General features: G+C 37.6%; 1 protein-coding gene across 5 annotated transcripts in view; it reads left to right on the top strand.

The window, feature by feature from the left end:
• The window catches only part of IL1R1 (interleukin 1 receptor type 1), an 82,679-nt gene extending 68,320 nt beyond the window's left edge, over positions 1-14,359 (top strand). For all 5 annotated transcript variants that reach the window (XM_075200210.1, XM_075200209.1, XM_075200211.1 and 2 more), the window contains 6 exons: positions 1,040-1,105; positions 1,473-1,596; positions 5,118-5,257; positions 7,225-7,368; positions 8,708-8,869; positions 9,616-14,359. In XM_075200210.1, coding sequence (XP_075056311.1) covers positions 1,040-1,105; positions 1,473-1,596; positions 5,118-5,257; positions 7,225-7,368; positions 8,708-8,869; positions 9,616-9,980 — 1,001 coding nt within the window. In that variant the 3' untranslated portion in view covers positions 9,981-14,359. The remainder of the gene's footprint in view (positions 1-1,039; positions 1,106-1,472; positions 1,597-5,117; positions 5,258-7,224; positions 7,369-8,707; positions 8,870-9,615) is intronic.
• Positions 14,360-16,839: the final 2,480 nt, after the last annotated feature.

The raw sequence follows: 16,839 nt of genomic DNA, 5'->3' as shown, positions 1-16,839 counted from the left end.
ACTTCTTTTCCTATGTTTAATTTCTTTATTTGTAGGATATGTTATCCTGACTGTTTGGCACTGCATAGTTTTATATGATTACCACAAATCCGACACCTAGGAGACTTGCAAATAAAAACCGAATTTAGTAAAAACCGATTCCAACATAAATAGACTTACCTGAAAACCGACTCTGTACATCTCCGATGGCAGCAGAATGCTGACCGTAACGTATTCCGAATGAAGAGCTCTCCGGCACTACACTTTGACGTCATCGCCACTTCTATTAATGTTAATTTAAAGCGGCAATGTTGGGACTCTGCAGGTTAAGTGTTTAAACGCTTAACCCGACATTGCCGCTTTAAATTAACATTCATAGAAGTCGCGATGACGTCAAACTTTTTACTAAATTCGGTTATTCGGTTATTTGTAAGTCTCCTCGGTGTCGGATTTTTCACTGTCGAAAAGCCGTACTCAACCTGTTTTATGGTGCCTTATAAATAAACATTGAAGTTATTCGATGACAATCCTTCAAAAAAAACCAAAAAAACCCAGAACTTTGCATGTATGTATGATTTGCAAACTTCATTAATTTTAGAGAGTTAGGATTGCCACATAGTAACAGCGGACCTTCCTGCCTCCCCTTTATAGTTATAAGGGCTGTTGCCATCTCTGGAAAGGACTTCTGATGCTTAGTAATGTTTCCTGGATTGCCGACAGATGCCAAGAAAGGACATATGCTCTAAATGAATCTTTGTGTGGTGCTGCAGGATAATGTACCTTATCAAGACTCATTGACATCTGGCAAATCTACTGTGTGCCAATAATTGCATTAGGCTCCTCACAGCCACTTCACCTTTTAATTATTGCTTCCTCAATTTCCCCTTTGTAACTGCTTGGTCAAGTCAAACATTCCTATACCAAATATTATCAGGGAGTTGGAGAATGAGACAAAAGTGCAAATTATCCTTATATATTTTCTGTATTATTTGAGTTCAGTGCAATATTTAATAGCATATATAAAGAAAACTAAATACAGAGTAAATACTTTTTTTTCCAGATAAACAATCACAAAGTGCACCTGTTATGATAAAGCCAACGAATAACTTATTACAAGTGGAATTAGGTGAGTTTAGTCCTCTTGTATTCGGGTACTTGATTTTTATACAGCATAACTACCTGGTCCTCCTCTATTTTAACACTGAGCTCTGTTATCTCTTATTCTGTAAGCTGCTTTCCTTTATGTTTTTGTGCAGTAGTTTGCAGTGCTAGGTTGGGGTTTATCAGAATATGGTGAGGTTGGGTGGATTTTCATAAAAGCCAACATTTACTTGGGTTTCTAGTTATGCCACTACTTATATCACTTTACATGTTTAGAGCGACTGTATCCTGAAAGGGCAGCTACTCTGGGCCATTGTTCGTCAACATTAAAGAGCTTCCTCACATATCCATTATTTATAATTAAATATTCTAACATTGTAACAATTTTGCAGGAGCTGCTATTACTCTTACCTGTGAAGTGATATATAATGCAAATACTGATTTATATTGGACATTCAATGATTCTTTTATTGAAGAATATTCAGATGATGGCAGAGTGACAATGGGAGAAACGTAGTAAGTATAATTTACTCATTACTGAAACATATTCTCTAGATTTAAGTGAATGTGTGTATGAAATGTTTGTTATGCTAACACCCAAAATAGAGTTGATTTATATCATACTTGCCTTAACTTCTACAAAACCAGCACTTTTTGCAGGAAAATGGCTAATGTTAGGATCAGTGCTTATTAGGAAAGCACTCAGCATATGCAGAGGCTTGGTGAGTTATAATACTCCTCTTACCGCTGCGAGCCAGAATTGTCAGCAGCATGTACACCACTACGTAACATTTCTCACAGGCAGGCTACTTTTTGTATCACCGGCTTCACTAACAGGCATACAGCTGATAATTTGTTACGAAAACTAAGGGATGTTATTGATACATGGCTTATACCACTTGGACTCTCCCCAGGATGTGTTATTTCTGATAACGCCAACAATATTGTGCGAGCATTACAGCTAGGTGAATTCCATCACATTCCCTGTTTTGCTCACACAATAAACTTGGTGCTGCAGAGCTTCTTGAAAAATAACCATGAAGGTGCAAGAGATGCTTTCGGTGGCCCGTAAAATTTCGAGACATTTCCGACATTCTGTCACAGCATGTAGGAGATTGCAGCAGCTCCAAGAACAATATAATTGGACCTGCCACCAGCTTAAGCAAGAGGTGTTAACAAGGTGGAATTCCACCCTGTACATGCTTCAGAGGATGGAGGAACAGCACAAAGCCATACAAGAGTATTGCACAAGCCATGACATTGGGAAAGGAGGGGGGATGTATTTCACTCTTGCACAGTGGGAAATCCTTTCTGTGCTGTGCAAGGTGCTGAAACAATTTGAAGTTGTGACATGGAAAGTGAGTTCAGACTCTGCTAGCTTGAGCCAAGTCATTCCCTTAATTCAACTTTTGTAAAAGCAGCTTGGCAAACTGAAGGAGGAGATGAAAGAAAGCAATTCCTCAAAGTATGTTGTCTTTGTAGATCAAGTACTTAATTCGCTTCGCAATGATCCAAGAGTTATTAAAATTTTGAAGTCGGATCACTATGTTTTGGCGACTGTGCTTGATCCTAGGTTTAAGACCTACATCGATTCTTTGCTTTCAAATGACCGATATCTGAACAGTTGCAAGGAGTTCTTGGTCAGCAAGTTGACCGCTGAATTGGTCCTTGGCTTGACGACGTCTCCTTCAGTTTCTCAGGCAGCTGCTGCTCGTAAGAAATTGCACTTTCCAAAGAGAAGCAGGGATGACGCAGGTGGCAGGCCACAAACAGTTTGACATCTGGTCTGGTTTGAAATATTTTACCAAAAAAGTGTGACCTCGGCCATAACTCCATCCCATCCTACTATTAATATGCAAAGGATGGTGGAGGATTATTTTCAAGATTTCATTGAAATCGAAATGTCAGACAGTCCCTTTCCATACTGGGAGTAAAAACAAGCCATTTGGAAACCCATGTACAAACTTACTTTCCAATACCTAAGCTGCCAACCCTCCAGTGTATACTCAGAAAGAGTTTTCAACACAGCCGGGACCCTTGTCAGTGATCGATGTAGGAGGTTACTTCCTAAAAATGTGGAAAAGATGGTGTTCATCAAAATGAACTACATCTTCCAGTAGGAAGGCCTTTACTGGCAAATACATCCAAGTACTGACACTTCTCTAATGGCGGATTCCAGCGGAGATGAATTAATAGTCTGTGATTATGATGTACACACTGATGAGGGTGAGTCTGATGCTGAAGATGATGATGACAACATCTTGATAGTGCAGAATTCATTTCACAGCACTGTTGATCTAACCTGCCTTTAGGGCATTGCTAGCTGGTTTAGTGGGGGCCCAAACAAACCAGGCACTTCAGCCGCAAAAGTGTCAGCCCTTGTCGCTGAAGTGCTTGGTTTGTTAAAGTATGCATATCCTTTGTAAGATCCAACATATGGGTGGGTGGGAGGGCCCAAGGACAATTCCATCTTGCACCATTAATCTTTCCTGGCACTGATGTGTGTTTCTGCCATTACTCTAACAAGCCCATTGTTAGCTTGTTTAGGGAGGGCCATGTTGGACTTGCACTTGAGCCACAAAAGTGGCACTCCTTGTGGATGAACTGCTTGGCTTGATAAATTGTACATGCTACCTCTCCTAATTGTGGGTGACATTGTTATCTTGTTTATTGAGGGCCGAAAAAAAATAAGCACTTCAGCCACAAAAGTGCCACTTCTTGTGGATGAACTGCTTGGCTTGATAAATTGTACATGCTACCTCTCCTAAAATTGAATGGAAATGACTGGAAATTAGTGTTAGTGAGGTTAATAATAATGTACGTACAAAATAATACCGAAATTATGTGATTTTACCCCAAAAAATGAAATTTAGTAAAAAATAGCTAACCAAAACCAAAACGCGCAAGGGCGGTTTTGGCAAAACCAAAACCTGAAGGTAATCCCGATCCAAAACCAAAACCAAAACATGGGGGTCAGTGAGCATCTCTAGTAATAATGCTCAGGCCACGGTACTTTTACCAGTAACGCGGCCAATTGAATTCCCCCCATATATTGCAACATCTGAATGTGTAGCATAAATAAATACATAGCAGAGGCAAAAACACTACTACTGTTAACCAAGAACTCTCCCTCCATTTCATTGTAGTGAAAAAAGGGACAGATATCATATACAGAAAGGCAACACACGGAGAATCATACACCTATCTCCTTTACTTTTCTAGTTATATACCAGTAAGAACAAACAGCAACCTGCAAGGTACATGATGCTGTGGTGATGCTGTCCATCACCACAGCATCATCCCTGATATCAGGGAATTCAGACGTTCAGACTGATATGTTCTAAGAGTCTGAATTTCCTTAAAAAGTAAATGACAGCCAGGAAAGAAGTGGGGGTGAGGTGTTATTTTAGCCAACTCTACCAGGATGAATTGGATTTAGCACAGCCAGATTGAGTCTCCTGATATTGTGGGTAACGCAGTGGGGGGAGCTAGTACCTGCGAGTACAATCTCGGAAACTTCCAAGTAACTTGACAATAGCTTAGATATTTTCATGTAAACATCAGTAGATTTTTCTGGCAAAATAAAATAGGTGAGAGGGTGGCGGATGGTTCATATTTATTACAAATTAATAGCTAGGCCATGGGAAACAACATAGTAAACATTACAAACAGTGAAGTAAACATTCAAAGTGAGATTTACATCAGAAGGAAAAAATCACTTTATAAAGTAACTGATAGTGAAATTGTTTGTTGGCAAGAAACGTCTGAATTATGGTGATGTGGTAGAAAGGGAAGCAAAATCTGATCATAATGTGTACTTAAAAAATAATGTTAATAATAATAATAATTTATTTATTTATGAGTTTGTAGTAAACAACAAGAATGATGTTTGCCTCATTCTGTATAGCATGACAACCTATATTTAGCCATATGGACATATAGGTAAAGAATCCATAGTCCCTTACATTTAGTATCTAAACATTAATGTGATGTGTAAGAAATATTTGTTTCTCTATAACTTTCTCTTTTATTACCAGTACATTCACACAAGATGGGACACAATTAGTGGGCAGCACCCTAAACTTTTCAAAAGTTAAAGAAGAAGACTATAACAGAAAATTTTACTGTCATGTGATTGCGACTAGCAGCAAGGCATTTGTTATATTGGAACACCCAGGTATGTATTAAAACCATTTAATGATGCTTGATTAATTCAGTATTGAAAAGTGATTGGGCTCTCTTAATATGTTGCTCATCATACACTATGTGCATATGTGTGCATAAATATACCCAATATTGTAAAACTTCAGGAACTTATGAAAAACAAATTAATAAGACTTTCTCGTGTTCCCAGCTACTACTAAACATCCAAAACAAAAGAGCAGGGGCTGGCTGGCAAAGTTAAGCCAGCAATGGCTCATGAGCAGCGGCCCAACCATTAAAGGTAGTTTAGGTGTAGAACTCAGGGGACGATTTATGAGAGTGCTAAAAACTGGAAATGGCTTGTTTTGCTCTTTATATTAAGGTTATGACTGGTGATAGCCCCCATTGGGGGAGCCTATTTATCAAGTACTGAGGCGGTTTACCATGTTTTGGTAATGCCATTCTCAGGTGCAATTCAAGAATAGTAGCATTAAAAATGACTTTTACTTAGAATAAAGCATTATTTTTTAATGCAGTACTGTTCAAATGATTAGTTAATAAAAATGCAAGGTATTTAATTATATGGCCAATACTGTAACTAAACAGCACTATGCAGCTTCCTGCACTTGAACTGCTGTTTACAAAACCTCCGATGTCCATCTCAATTCAGTGAACATGTGAGATAAGTTTGTGTGGAAGTAGCGACGCAGTGCTGGTTGGGCTACTGTGGTGTATATATAATAGAGTACCAAAAGAAAAAATCTAACCTGTCTTCTCTCTTCTGATGTCTCCAATGCGGGATAGTGGTGGCTCTAAAAGTAGAAAGTCTGTGTAATAAGAATCCTAGTAAGGGGAGATCTAAATATTTAATCTGGGGGCGGATTAATTTCTAGTATTTAAAGGGTTGCATAACAATAATTATGGGGGGTATATGTGTGTAATAGTGAATCTGATGGAAGAGGGCTGTATAATAGTGAATGAGATGGCTATATAATGTTAAGTATGGGACAATGGTAAAGGTGAATCAGGGGACATGGTTGTGGATAATGGTGAAACTAGCGGTTAGGAAAGGTCTGTGCTGTGATATGTCTGGAGAGGGAGTCTTAATAATGAAGAATTGGGGAGCAGGAATGTTTGTCTAAAGGAAGAATGAATGAATTCTAAGGGATCTTTTTGCAATGGTAAATATGGGGGCTACAAAAAGTCTCTGGGAGATTTCAGGGTAATGGTGAATTTGGTGAGAGAGGGTTGGGTAATAATGAATACAGGGGAAATCTGTGCAATGGTGAATCTGCATAAGTGGGACGATACACTGGAAGGGGTAGTTGGAAGTTTTGGAAAGGGTGAGAATGAATAACTTCCGCAGAAAATTCTTCTGCTGAATTATACATGGTAGAAGGGGTTCAGGTTCATAGTAGCAGGCTTGGGCTCTTGCTTATGGGAAAAAGGCTACCATTTGGCTAGCTAGGTAGTATTGATGATGGCCTATGCAGCTGTATCATACATTATAACAACATTAGTTCTATGAGACTCATATAGGAACAATGTTGTAGTAGTGAATGATGCAGCTACAATGTATTCAATGGTTGCAAAGGATCCATATTGTATTATTCTCTCCACTTACCTCTCGAACTTCTGAGTGGTTGTTGATGTCTCCTCATTTGAAGCCCCTTCCCCGTTTGAGTGGTAAAAAGAGAAAAAGGTACTGTGGGAGTTTTACAGCCTTTAGGTACCATAGCAGATATGGTAAAATGTACACTGCACTACATCTAATTTTGTTTTTAACTTAGCTCCTTAAGCTTCACTAATAAATACACCCAACATTTTGTTTTGCGTGGAGTTACAAATATTTTGTCAGGTCACATTTTACACTTGCAGAGTTATGAAATAATAATCTTTTAGTTTTCAAAAGTTTTCATTATTTATTTTGCTACTAATGTATTTTATTTTTCAAATATGACCAATGTCTAATTATGTCTTTATCTTTTACTCTGTTTGCAGAGGCTAATTTCCAGGGATTCTTGATTGCTATTTTTGTGGCAATTCTGTTTGTTATTGTTATAGCTATAATTGCCATCAGGGTTTTTAAAGTTGAAATAGTTCTTTGGTACCGGAGTTCCTGTTTTGCTAAAAGAGATCATAAAGGTATGTTTCATCTGTCAATGTGAAATGGTTTTATAATCAAGAGTAATCTATTTAATACTAATGGAAATTGAATTCATATATGCTTTGTAAAGTATTTTACCAGGAAGTAAACCTCTTATTGTCAAGTTTGTTTTGGATACATCAAATATGGTTATGACCAAATTACATACAAGAGACTTTATACATTACCATTACAAACATGTGTATAAATTCTGCCATATCTTTGTTGATAGGTTTAAAGTGACCCAGGTATGTTGTTCCACAAATGGAGAGAAAACAGAGCATCCAATTTCCTTATTGGTACTATTAACAACCTGGTGGAAGTAGATCTTAGGTGCTAATGGCTGTTAGTTGCAGATGGCAAAAAGTCTGTTCAGGTTAATGGATAGCTTGTCAAAAATGTGTTTTAATGACATACAGGCACTATAGATCCCAAAGTCAGCTAGCCTAGATTTGATAGCATATCACAATATTGTGTTGTAGTTACACAACAAAACAAAATAAAAGGCAGATTAATTGAGTTGTAAAGTGTATCAGGTTTGGTAAGGTGAATTTTAGGGGCTGTACCAGAAACCACAGCTCCATAGACTATAATTGGCATTACCATCGGTTGTGTGTTGCATTTTTTTGGCTATAGGAGTTAAGCAGGATTTGTTTTTGTAGAACAAGCCAAGTTTGAATACATGTCAGGGTGTGATATGCAAACCAAATGGAAAGTTAGGAGCAAGCCATATGCTCAAGTACTGCTCTAATCAATAGATTATATATAATATACTTTGAAAGTTTAGCCTTTGTTCCAAATAACATGAATATTGTTTTAGCAGTGTTCAATCAGTGTTTTTTAAAATATAATCTAGACAAGTATAAACCTTCGCTCCAGTAAAAAAAACTGCAACCCGCCTTTCATGAAGTCGCCACCACACCTCAAAAGCAAATACAACACTAATGCAAATGAAAAGCGTAACACTGTTAAAAAGTGTGCTTGAGTCACAAGTTCATAAGAATTGGTCCCTCTATTTCTTCCCATACGGTCCTTTTCTTCTAATATGTGGAATTACTCTGTTTAAAGACAATTTTAAGGTCAGAGACGTTTGAGCTGTGCACGTACAAAATAGTATTGTACACATACATTGTGTGTATACATTTATACACATAGGAAAATATTTAATATCCTCTTTTTTGTATATATAGTTTTTCCATTTCTAGTGCAGTAAACTATTTGAGCACAATTTACCAGGATAAGGCAGACCTTAATTCTATCTAGTATACCTCTTGATTTACACGCACTGTAGCAAAATTTGAGAAAGCAAGTTTATTATGTATAATGTTACATTTACAGATGGAAAGATTTATGATGCCTACATCATGTATCCAAAAAAAGCCATGGGATCTAGTTCTTATGATATGGACATGTTTGTACTTAAGGTGTTGCCTGAAGTTCTAGAGAAACAATGTGCTTATCAATTGTTTATAATTGGACGAGATGATTTACCAGGCCAAGGCAAGTATTTTCACATTAAATGTATTCAGTACCTGGTTAAAGACACTGGTAATCAGAAACAAATGTGTGCATTTATTATATATAGTGGGGTCTAAATGAAAAGAAATGACTGAACTTGTTATGTGTTGGTTTTTGGAACATTCTGGTCTATGGGCGTCCAACCTTGGAGGAAGCCAAAGAGAGGAAGCTCCTTGTGGAAGACAGTTTCCCAGGGCCATCTGCAGGTGTTCTACAAGCGCTAACATGCTCTGGCAGCCATAGGTGTGATGGCACTTGTAGTTCTACAAGCAACAGCATATTCAAGCAGGTTATAGCTGCCAGGGTTTGCTGGGACCACTAGTGCCACATACAAAAATAGCACCTCTACAGTATCATGAAACATTTAAAGGTTATGATATACTTTAAACTTGTCTTCATGCTGAGTCACATGTATCTTAAGATACATGAAACTCGCCACAGACACATAATTCTGTAATTTTATTTAGATGCATTGTAAGTCTATGTTTCTACACGAGACCCATTATGAGTAAATCTGACTGACACCCTGAGCACTGTGTTACCATCTTTATTAAATTTACCATTGCAAGTAACAGCATTAAATTATTTACTTATACTCTATTGGTTAAATATAGGTTCTACTTATATAAAACCTAGAAAAAATTATTTTAGATGCATTTAGTTTCTTTTCTGTAAAAAGTAGGGGGATTTTTGGTAGAGCTCTAAACCTACTTTTTGTGTGTTCACAGCAATTGCAGACGTTGTAGATGATGCAATCTCACAAAGCAGAAGACTGATTATTGTTTTAGGACACGTATCGAATGAAATTAGCCTTGGAGATGATTTTGAACAGAAAATAGCCATGTATGATGCGCTAATTCGGAATAAAATTAAAGTTATCTTGATTGAACTGGAAAAAATAACGGATCACACATACATGCCAGAATCCATTAAGTATATCAAACAGAAGCAAGGTGTAGTCCGATGGAAAGGAGAATTCACAGAAGCAACTCTTCAACCTAACACAAGGTTCTGGAAAAATATCCGATACCGGATGCCTCCAGCCCAGCATCCTTCTAACAAAGAATTGTACTACATAAGTTCAGAGGACTGATAATGAACTGCGCATATATGTCAATTTGTTTTAATCTGTGTATTAACGTACCAAGAGACAAACACACTAGAACCTTGTTTAGAGGTGTTTTTAGGACAGACACATTTAATCAATACTCCAGATGATCACATGGGTATTATCCATACTTATAGTATTGTTACTTTGATCATGGCACTGATATTTTTGTTCACAATCGGGTCTATATATTAAATTCCTATCACCAGTGATGGATCCAGGGAGGGGCTATCGCTCCCCCCCTAGCAGGTGTGGGCTGTATGCAGCCGCACCCAATATTCTTCTCCCTGTCAGCTCAGAGACAGAGAGAGATCTTGCCCAACCACTCTGATTGTGATTAGAACACAATCAGGGCAGCCAGGCAGCCTCCTCTGCCTGGTCTCTGCCGACAGGATCATGTATATATTGTGCGGCTACAGACAGCTGCACAGAGAAAAGCGGCACTAAATCACCACCCCCCTTAAGAAAAAAATCTAGGTCCGCCACTGCCTATCACCCATTTCAGCCAACGATAGGGCTTCACCCTATCATCAAGTGGCCACCGTCGGTGATAGCAGTGCTTTTGTTAGCAGTAGCCCCACTGGCGGTAAAATTTGCCAGGTCTCACATGGGAAGCCTATTTAACAAGCATTGCAGTGGTACTTTATCTCAGAATGGTGATAATAGAAGAAAATCAATGAAAAATGCTTTATTATTTAAGCAATGCATTTATTTCAATTGTGAATACTGTTAAAATATTTTATTTCTTTAATATTTTAAATCTATTTTTATTTTTATTCTGGCCTTTCAGTTTTACTGCACATGGAGGAATAGGCTAACGTAGATTCTCTGAGACTGGCATAATGATTCAGAAGGTTTACCCCTAGGTAACCCCTACCACTCTACGCCAGTTTCGCTTAGGCAGCAGAGTAACTCTCAGCTGCATTGATGATACTTATTGGCGATAGGTGATTTTATATCACCACTATAATCGGTTATAGAAAATCAGACTTATCGCTGCACATTAATTAATAGACACCTATGTTACAAACATCAACATTTTAGACTCTACATATCCTTGTTTACAACAGCACTTTCATAGGGTTACAGCTTGCCCTAGTTTTGGCAATGGAAAATATTTTAGTACAGTAGTTTAATTATTGTTCCTGACTTTAGTTCCTGATGCACCTAGATTATCAGGATTAATTTGGATAGACATCTATTCTCAATGTATTGCATTTAGTGTACACAACATTACAGTGATGTGAGTTTATGGGCTCAGAAAACTTCAGATCATTTCTGTGGTGAAGTTTTGTGTTCTAAATTACGGGAGTCCAACACATTAGGTGCTTTACACGGAAGTGAATTTGTGTCTGTTTGATAACACGTCCAGTTGTCTGTAATGATGGATATTTTATATACCTCATATGGGAATAACAATACATTTTTATGTTTTTAAAATAAATATTGTGCTTTAAGCTAGCCGCTAATTCAGTCATCCAGTTTGACCATCCTTTTGATGGGTGATGAATAACAGAAAAACAATAAAATCTGACTGTCCAAATTGTACTAGTTTGGCCAATGTTAGTCCAAGTTTGATTAGTTTGTTTTTACATGGAAATCATTTAATGTGCTGGGGATGACTGATCATTTGCGGTTAGCTGATGCAGAAGAAATGTTGGTCATCCTGTGTGTGCTAAAATTGACTCACTCATTCAGAGAATGATCAATTCAGCCTAGTTGTACAGTAGTACAGGTGTAAAGATACATTCTGATGGTGATGATACTAGCTGCACTATCTATCTACTACTCCTGCTGTTTTCGATTACACTTATCTTGAGATATCTGTAACTCAACATACATATGTGGTAGCATTTATATTCGAGGTGCAAAACTGTGACTGAGGCTGTATATGTGTAATATTCTGTACCACCACATCACCTAACTTTTTTTCTGTGCAGCTGAGAGCATTACTGCAGTCTCAGATTTGCACTTACAAGGGCTTGATTCATTAAGGAAATTAAAGCAAAAAAATTAGTAACTTTGAACCTTGGCAAAACCATGTTGCAATGCAAGGGGTGCAAATAAGTTTATTATTTTGCAAATAAGGAACATACTGGCTGTTTTTTCATGTAGGATACAAATACTTGATAGCTTTATTTTAACACTGACATTAAAAGTTAATCTAGGACATGCTCTACCCCAATTATAATTCTGTCCTCACATTTTAAATTTACCTCTCTCTCCAATGCAACATGGTTTTGCCAAGGTTCAAAGTTCAATTTTTTTTTACTTTCCTTTCCTTAATGAATCAGACCCATTGTGTCCACTATATGCATGTTTCAACCATTCTTCTATTTCCTATGTCCACAAGAAATTGTCAAGGTTCCCTTCAATGTGAAGTCTGTTATTTTGTTGCATGTTTAACATGAATGACAATTTTTAAATATGTTAGTTTTTCAACATATCAATGCAAAGAAACACAAGTGCAAAGATGTTATAAAATCCTGCATGCTGCGACAGGAGCTGCTGTAATGCTGCTGCTTCTGTCCTGACAATACTACATACAGTCACCCATAGTCTTCCATAGGAGTCACCACTGGCTCATGGAATGTTATGAGGAAACAAATCACAAAGCACGTCCTAGCGTCATGTATATGTCCAATACAATGAAACCAAAAAAAATTGTATTTAAAAAAAAAAAAATATCATAAAAATAAAGTTATTGGCTGGGCCAATAGTCTCTACATAAGATTTAGAATTTTTCAGAGCTTTTATACTGTTTAGTATATGGATTATTGCATGGAATTGTTTATGTCTGGGGTGCCTGGTAGTTCGAGTTAGTATTTTCTCTTAAAATGTTCTTGTATGTAATTTCACAAAGTGTATTGAACAAGCAATTTTCCATATAGTTTTCTAGATCATCCAAAGCATTCGAATTGAGGACATACTGATGCTTACATTATACATAATTTGTGATCATGACAATATAAACACAGCACTACCTCTTTAGAATTATATTGATGGGGAATTCCCTGATTATCGGCGGCTACAGAGAATTTTTCTCCCTGAAAAAAGAATGTTAATTAGGAGTAACCTAATATTTTGATTGGCATATGTTTGTTTTTTTTACCATCCTGGCACATTTGATACAGATAGGTGCTTTTAGAAGTGAACAAAAAGGGACTGGCTTGGCTAGGGCCAGTCCCATAGTGGGCTACCTTGGGCTGGTTCACTGAGATACCTGCATTTTTTAATTAATATATTCCTAATAGGTTGCTGAGAATTAATTTAAGAATAATAGCCTGTTCGGTTCTCACAAATAGTCATTTGAGCAAATAGCAATGCATTACATTTTTGCAAGCTTGTATATTACCTTTACTGACCCTAAAAATGTGATACTGCTCTTTCAAGTGTATTTAAAATTCTTTGCATATATTTGGCTAAGTTTCTTCTCATAAATAAAAAATATAGTAGATATTAAGCATGGTAGTGGATCCTTTGCCATCAGGAGTAGAACCCTTCCTCCTCACTCCAATTGTCAGTCAGTAAAGCACTGTAAGTGAGTGAAGCTCTCAAGGGTGAACTGCAAGTGATCAGGCTGTCCATGCTCAGAAAACTAAGCCATACTTGCCTACTTTTTAAACTTTGTATTTCGGGAGATCTGAGTACAGATCATGTGACAGAGGGTAGGAGGGGGCTTGACAACGTCATTACATCACTATAGCCCCACCCCTACCATAAAATACAGAAATTCAAGGCATTGAATAGCGGGGGCGGAGCTTAATGGTGTGATTTACCCCCCCCCCCCCCTGCTATTTAATGCCGTGAGTTTCGGCATTTTACAGGGTCCAGGAGGTTTGCTTACTCTTTCGAGAGAGTAGACAAGTATGAACTAAGCACTGCAGACTTCAGCACTAGCAGCCAACTACTAGAAGGACTTGTCTCTTATAAGGTGCTATTTCTGTTTGTGTACGAGCATGTCTATTCTATGTGCCAGAGGCCTCTTGGTACTGCTGTATTTTTATTTTTCTTTCTGAGTATGTCATTGCACAACTTCTATTGTTCTGTAGGCTGAAGGTAATTCTCAATATATGTTCTTATTTTGTATGACTACTACTCTATTGCATTGGATGTCATTTTTTCAGAGCTGGCCACCAGAATAATATTTACGGGGAGAATGAAAAGCAACACCATTCCAGGGTGATTTTATAGGAGCCACCCTGAAAACATTACATACCATTTGTTTGTATATTGTAGATTTTTATGAACATTAAAACTGTTTATGTAAGAAAATTTCCCTGTACTTGTGGATAATAATCACTTTCAAATACTGGTAAAAATCACTGATTCTATTAAAAGCAAATCAGCCTTTTTAATCACCAGTCTAGAACAGTAGGATTTGGAAAATTGATTTAGTAAATCTCCAAAAATATTTAGACACTCAAGCTCAGTTAAAAAACATTAATAAGAAAAAAAAACCACACACACATCTTTTGTGCATGTTACAAACACTGAAATTAATAGGCCAATTCATTTCAATGATGTTTCCATTGGTGCACTCTTAACCACACTGAAATTAAAGAAATGTTTTAAAATACATGCGAAAAGGTAATTTTCCATTACAGCCCAAACACACTTATTTAATTATATTCTGTAATGGTGCTTATCTACATGTCAGGAAATGGGTGATAGGTTTATGAACCAGAAAAAGGCCTGTCTGCAGCCAGAAATGTGCCTGCAATGAGGCTACCAAACGTTACTGTCTCGGGCACCAATTTCTGTTTGAGGGGATTAATGAAATCCATTAAAATTGCTGATTTACCTGATTTCAAAGTCTAGTGATAGTTACCATATCAATAGATCTAATAATGCATAAAATTATAATAGTTGTCTTTTTATGTGCACAATGTTAATGGCAGCTTCCATAAGTGTAACCCCTGGTTCCTGGGTTGGAGATTTATGTCTGTGAATGAAATCTCACCTGGATCTCTGGCACAATGCTTCCACAAAAATCTTGCTCGGAGTCCTCAGTGTTGTAGTATATTCAGATTGTATCAGGAATTAACTTGGGAAACCTCCACCCAAACGTTGTGTGTAGGTACACAAGGGGAAAAGACACATTTAATTGGAAAAAACACCCAGTGCATTCATTAAAACATGTCATAAATGGAAGATATAAGGTTGGCTTTGAAAAGGGATACCATTTTCTTGCTATGGAGAATGGTAGCTATATTGCAGATCAATAAGTAGATTGCTAAGCAGCACATATGTATCAATAATGAATTACATTCCACAAATGAATGATTTTTTCCAGTAGTAACAATCATTACGAATAAACCATTTCATGCAGTATATTGCAGATTCTCAACAATGAAATGAAACCGGGTTCGGCTAAACTCCACAAATTCGAACACAAGGCTCACTACACTCATCAAGTCTATCCTCACACTCGCGCCATGCAGGCTCTTATGGCATTCCTCCCCCTAAATTATTTAAGCAAGCGCGAGTAAAGTAACACATATAACATCTGGTCACAGTGGAAACAGCAATGGGCTCAAACAATTTGGTGCTGTTTACGTACTTGATGATTGTGAACTGGGCCACTTGTTAAGGAATGATGGAGCACTTGTTCAATCAATAATACGGTTCCTGGGATACAGTTCCTCATAATCATCCAAGATAAAATGTGTTATATACTCCGTGCAGGTGCTGTGAAAGGAATTTAAACATGTGATGTAGTTTTTGGCTACTGTGCCGTTAGTAGTGATTAGGACAATGTTTGCTTTAAATATGATAAAAGTATCGATAAAGGAAGACATCTAGTCAAGGCAGTCTCTATCAGCAGCCCAGTAATAGTAGTTCATAGGGTTATTTACAGTGGGGATCTGACAACTTCAGACTCCTGGGGGTAAATGTATCAATATGCGGGTTCTTCAACACCCGCGTGTTCAGCCTCTTCCGCGATTAAATTTCAAGTGGCGCTGCATTGTAAAGGGTTAACTTCCCTTTACAATGCAGCGCCGCTTGAAATTTAATCGCAGAAAAGGCTGAACACGCGTCTGTTGAAGAACCCGCATATTGATACATTTACCCCCTGGTATGTTCCTGGCTGAGCTTAGTGACTCTGGTAATAATCTCCAATTCCTTGTGTTGCTGAACACTCCCTCTAGACCTTGGGTGCTCTGAATTTCAGACCACCTGGATGCCCTCCAGACACACAACATCTCCACTTTTTCAAACCCGCAGTTTAGTAAATATACCCCTAAGTCTCTATCATTAATCCTCAATAAAGTGACATGTTCTTGGAGGGGTCTTTTGGAAGGGTCGTCTTGACCTTATTTGGAGCAAATATTTCCTTGGCCTGCTATTGTGGAATGAAGAACATGTGACTATTATATAACTTGTTGTTTTCTGTATTGTGCAATACGTGTTTGTCCGTTCTCTTAAAAGCACAGACACATAAAATTCAAGTTCATTACTTCATTCTATTGGACTAATTGGTAATATCAGTTTTTTTGTTAATTATTACTTCGACAGTCATTATACCAGCTGCTGCATTAGGACTTCATTTATGAAACACTGAATGAGTACTGTAAAACACCTTGATTTTGTAATGGTACATCTAGATGTTCTGCCCAGTACACATCAGGATCCACACTTATTCTCCTAGGGCCTAATTCAGAGTTGGACTTATGGCAGTTTATGAAGCATAAAGTGTGTTTATTGTCAGTGCGCAAGCCACAAAGCAAGTGCAACAAAATGTGCGTATTCGGAGTTGGATGCATTTGACACTTCTGACTCCTTACAACTAGCAAGACACGTGAAGAGCATGATTGGAGAGTCAGAAAATGACGAGGGCAGC

The sequence above is a fragment of the Mixophyes fleayi genome, chromosome 2 (assembly GCF_038048845.1).
Source record: "Mixophyes fleayi isolate aMixFle1 chromosome 2, aMixFle1.hap1, whole genome shotgun sequence".
NCBI lineage: Eukaryota > Metazoa > Chordata > Amphibia > Anura > Limnodynastidae > Mixophyes > Mixophyes fleayi.
This window is presented reverse-complemented; position numbering and strand designations above follow the sequence as displayed.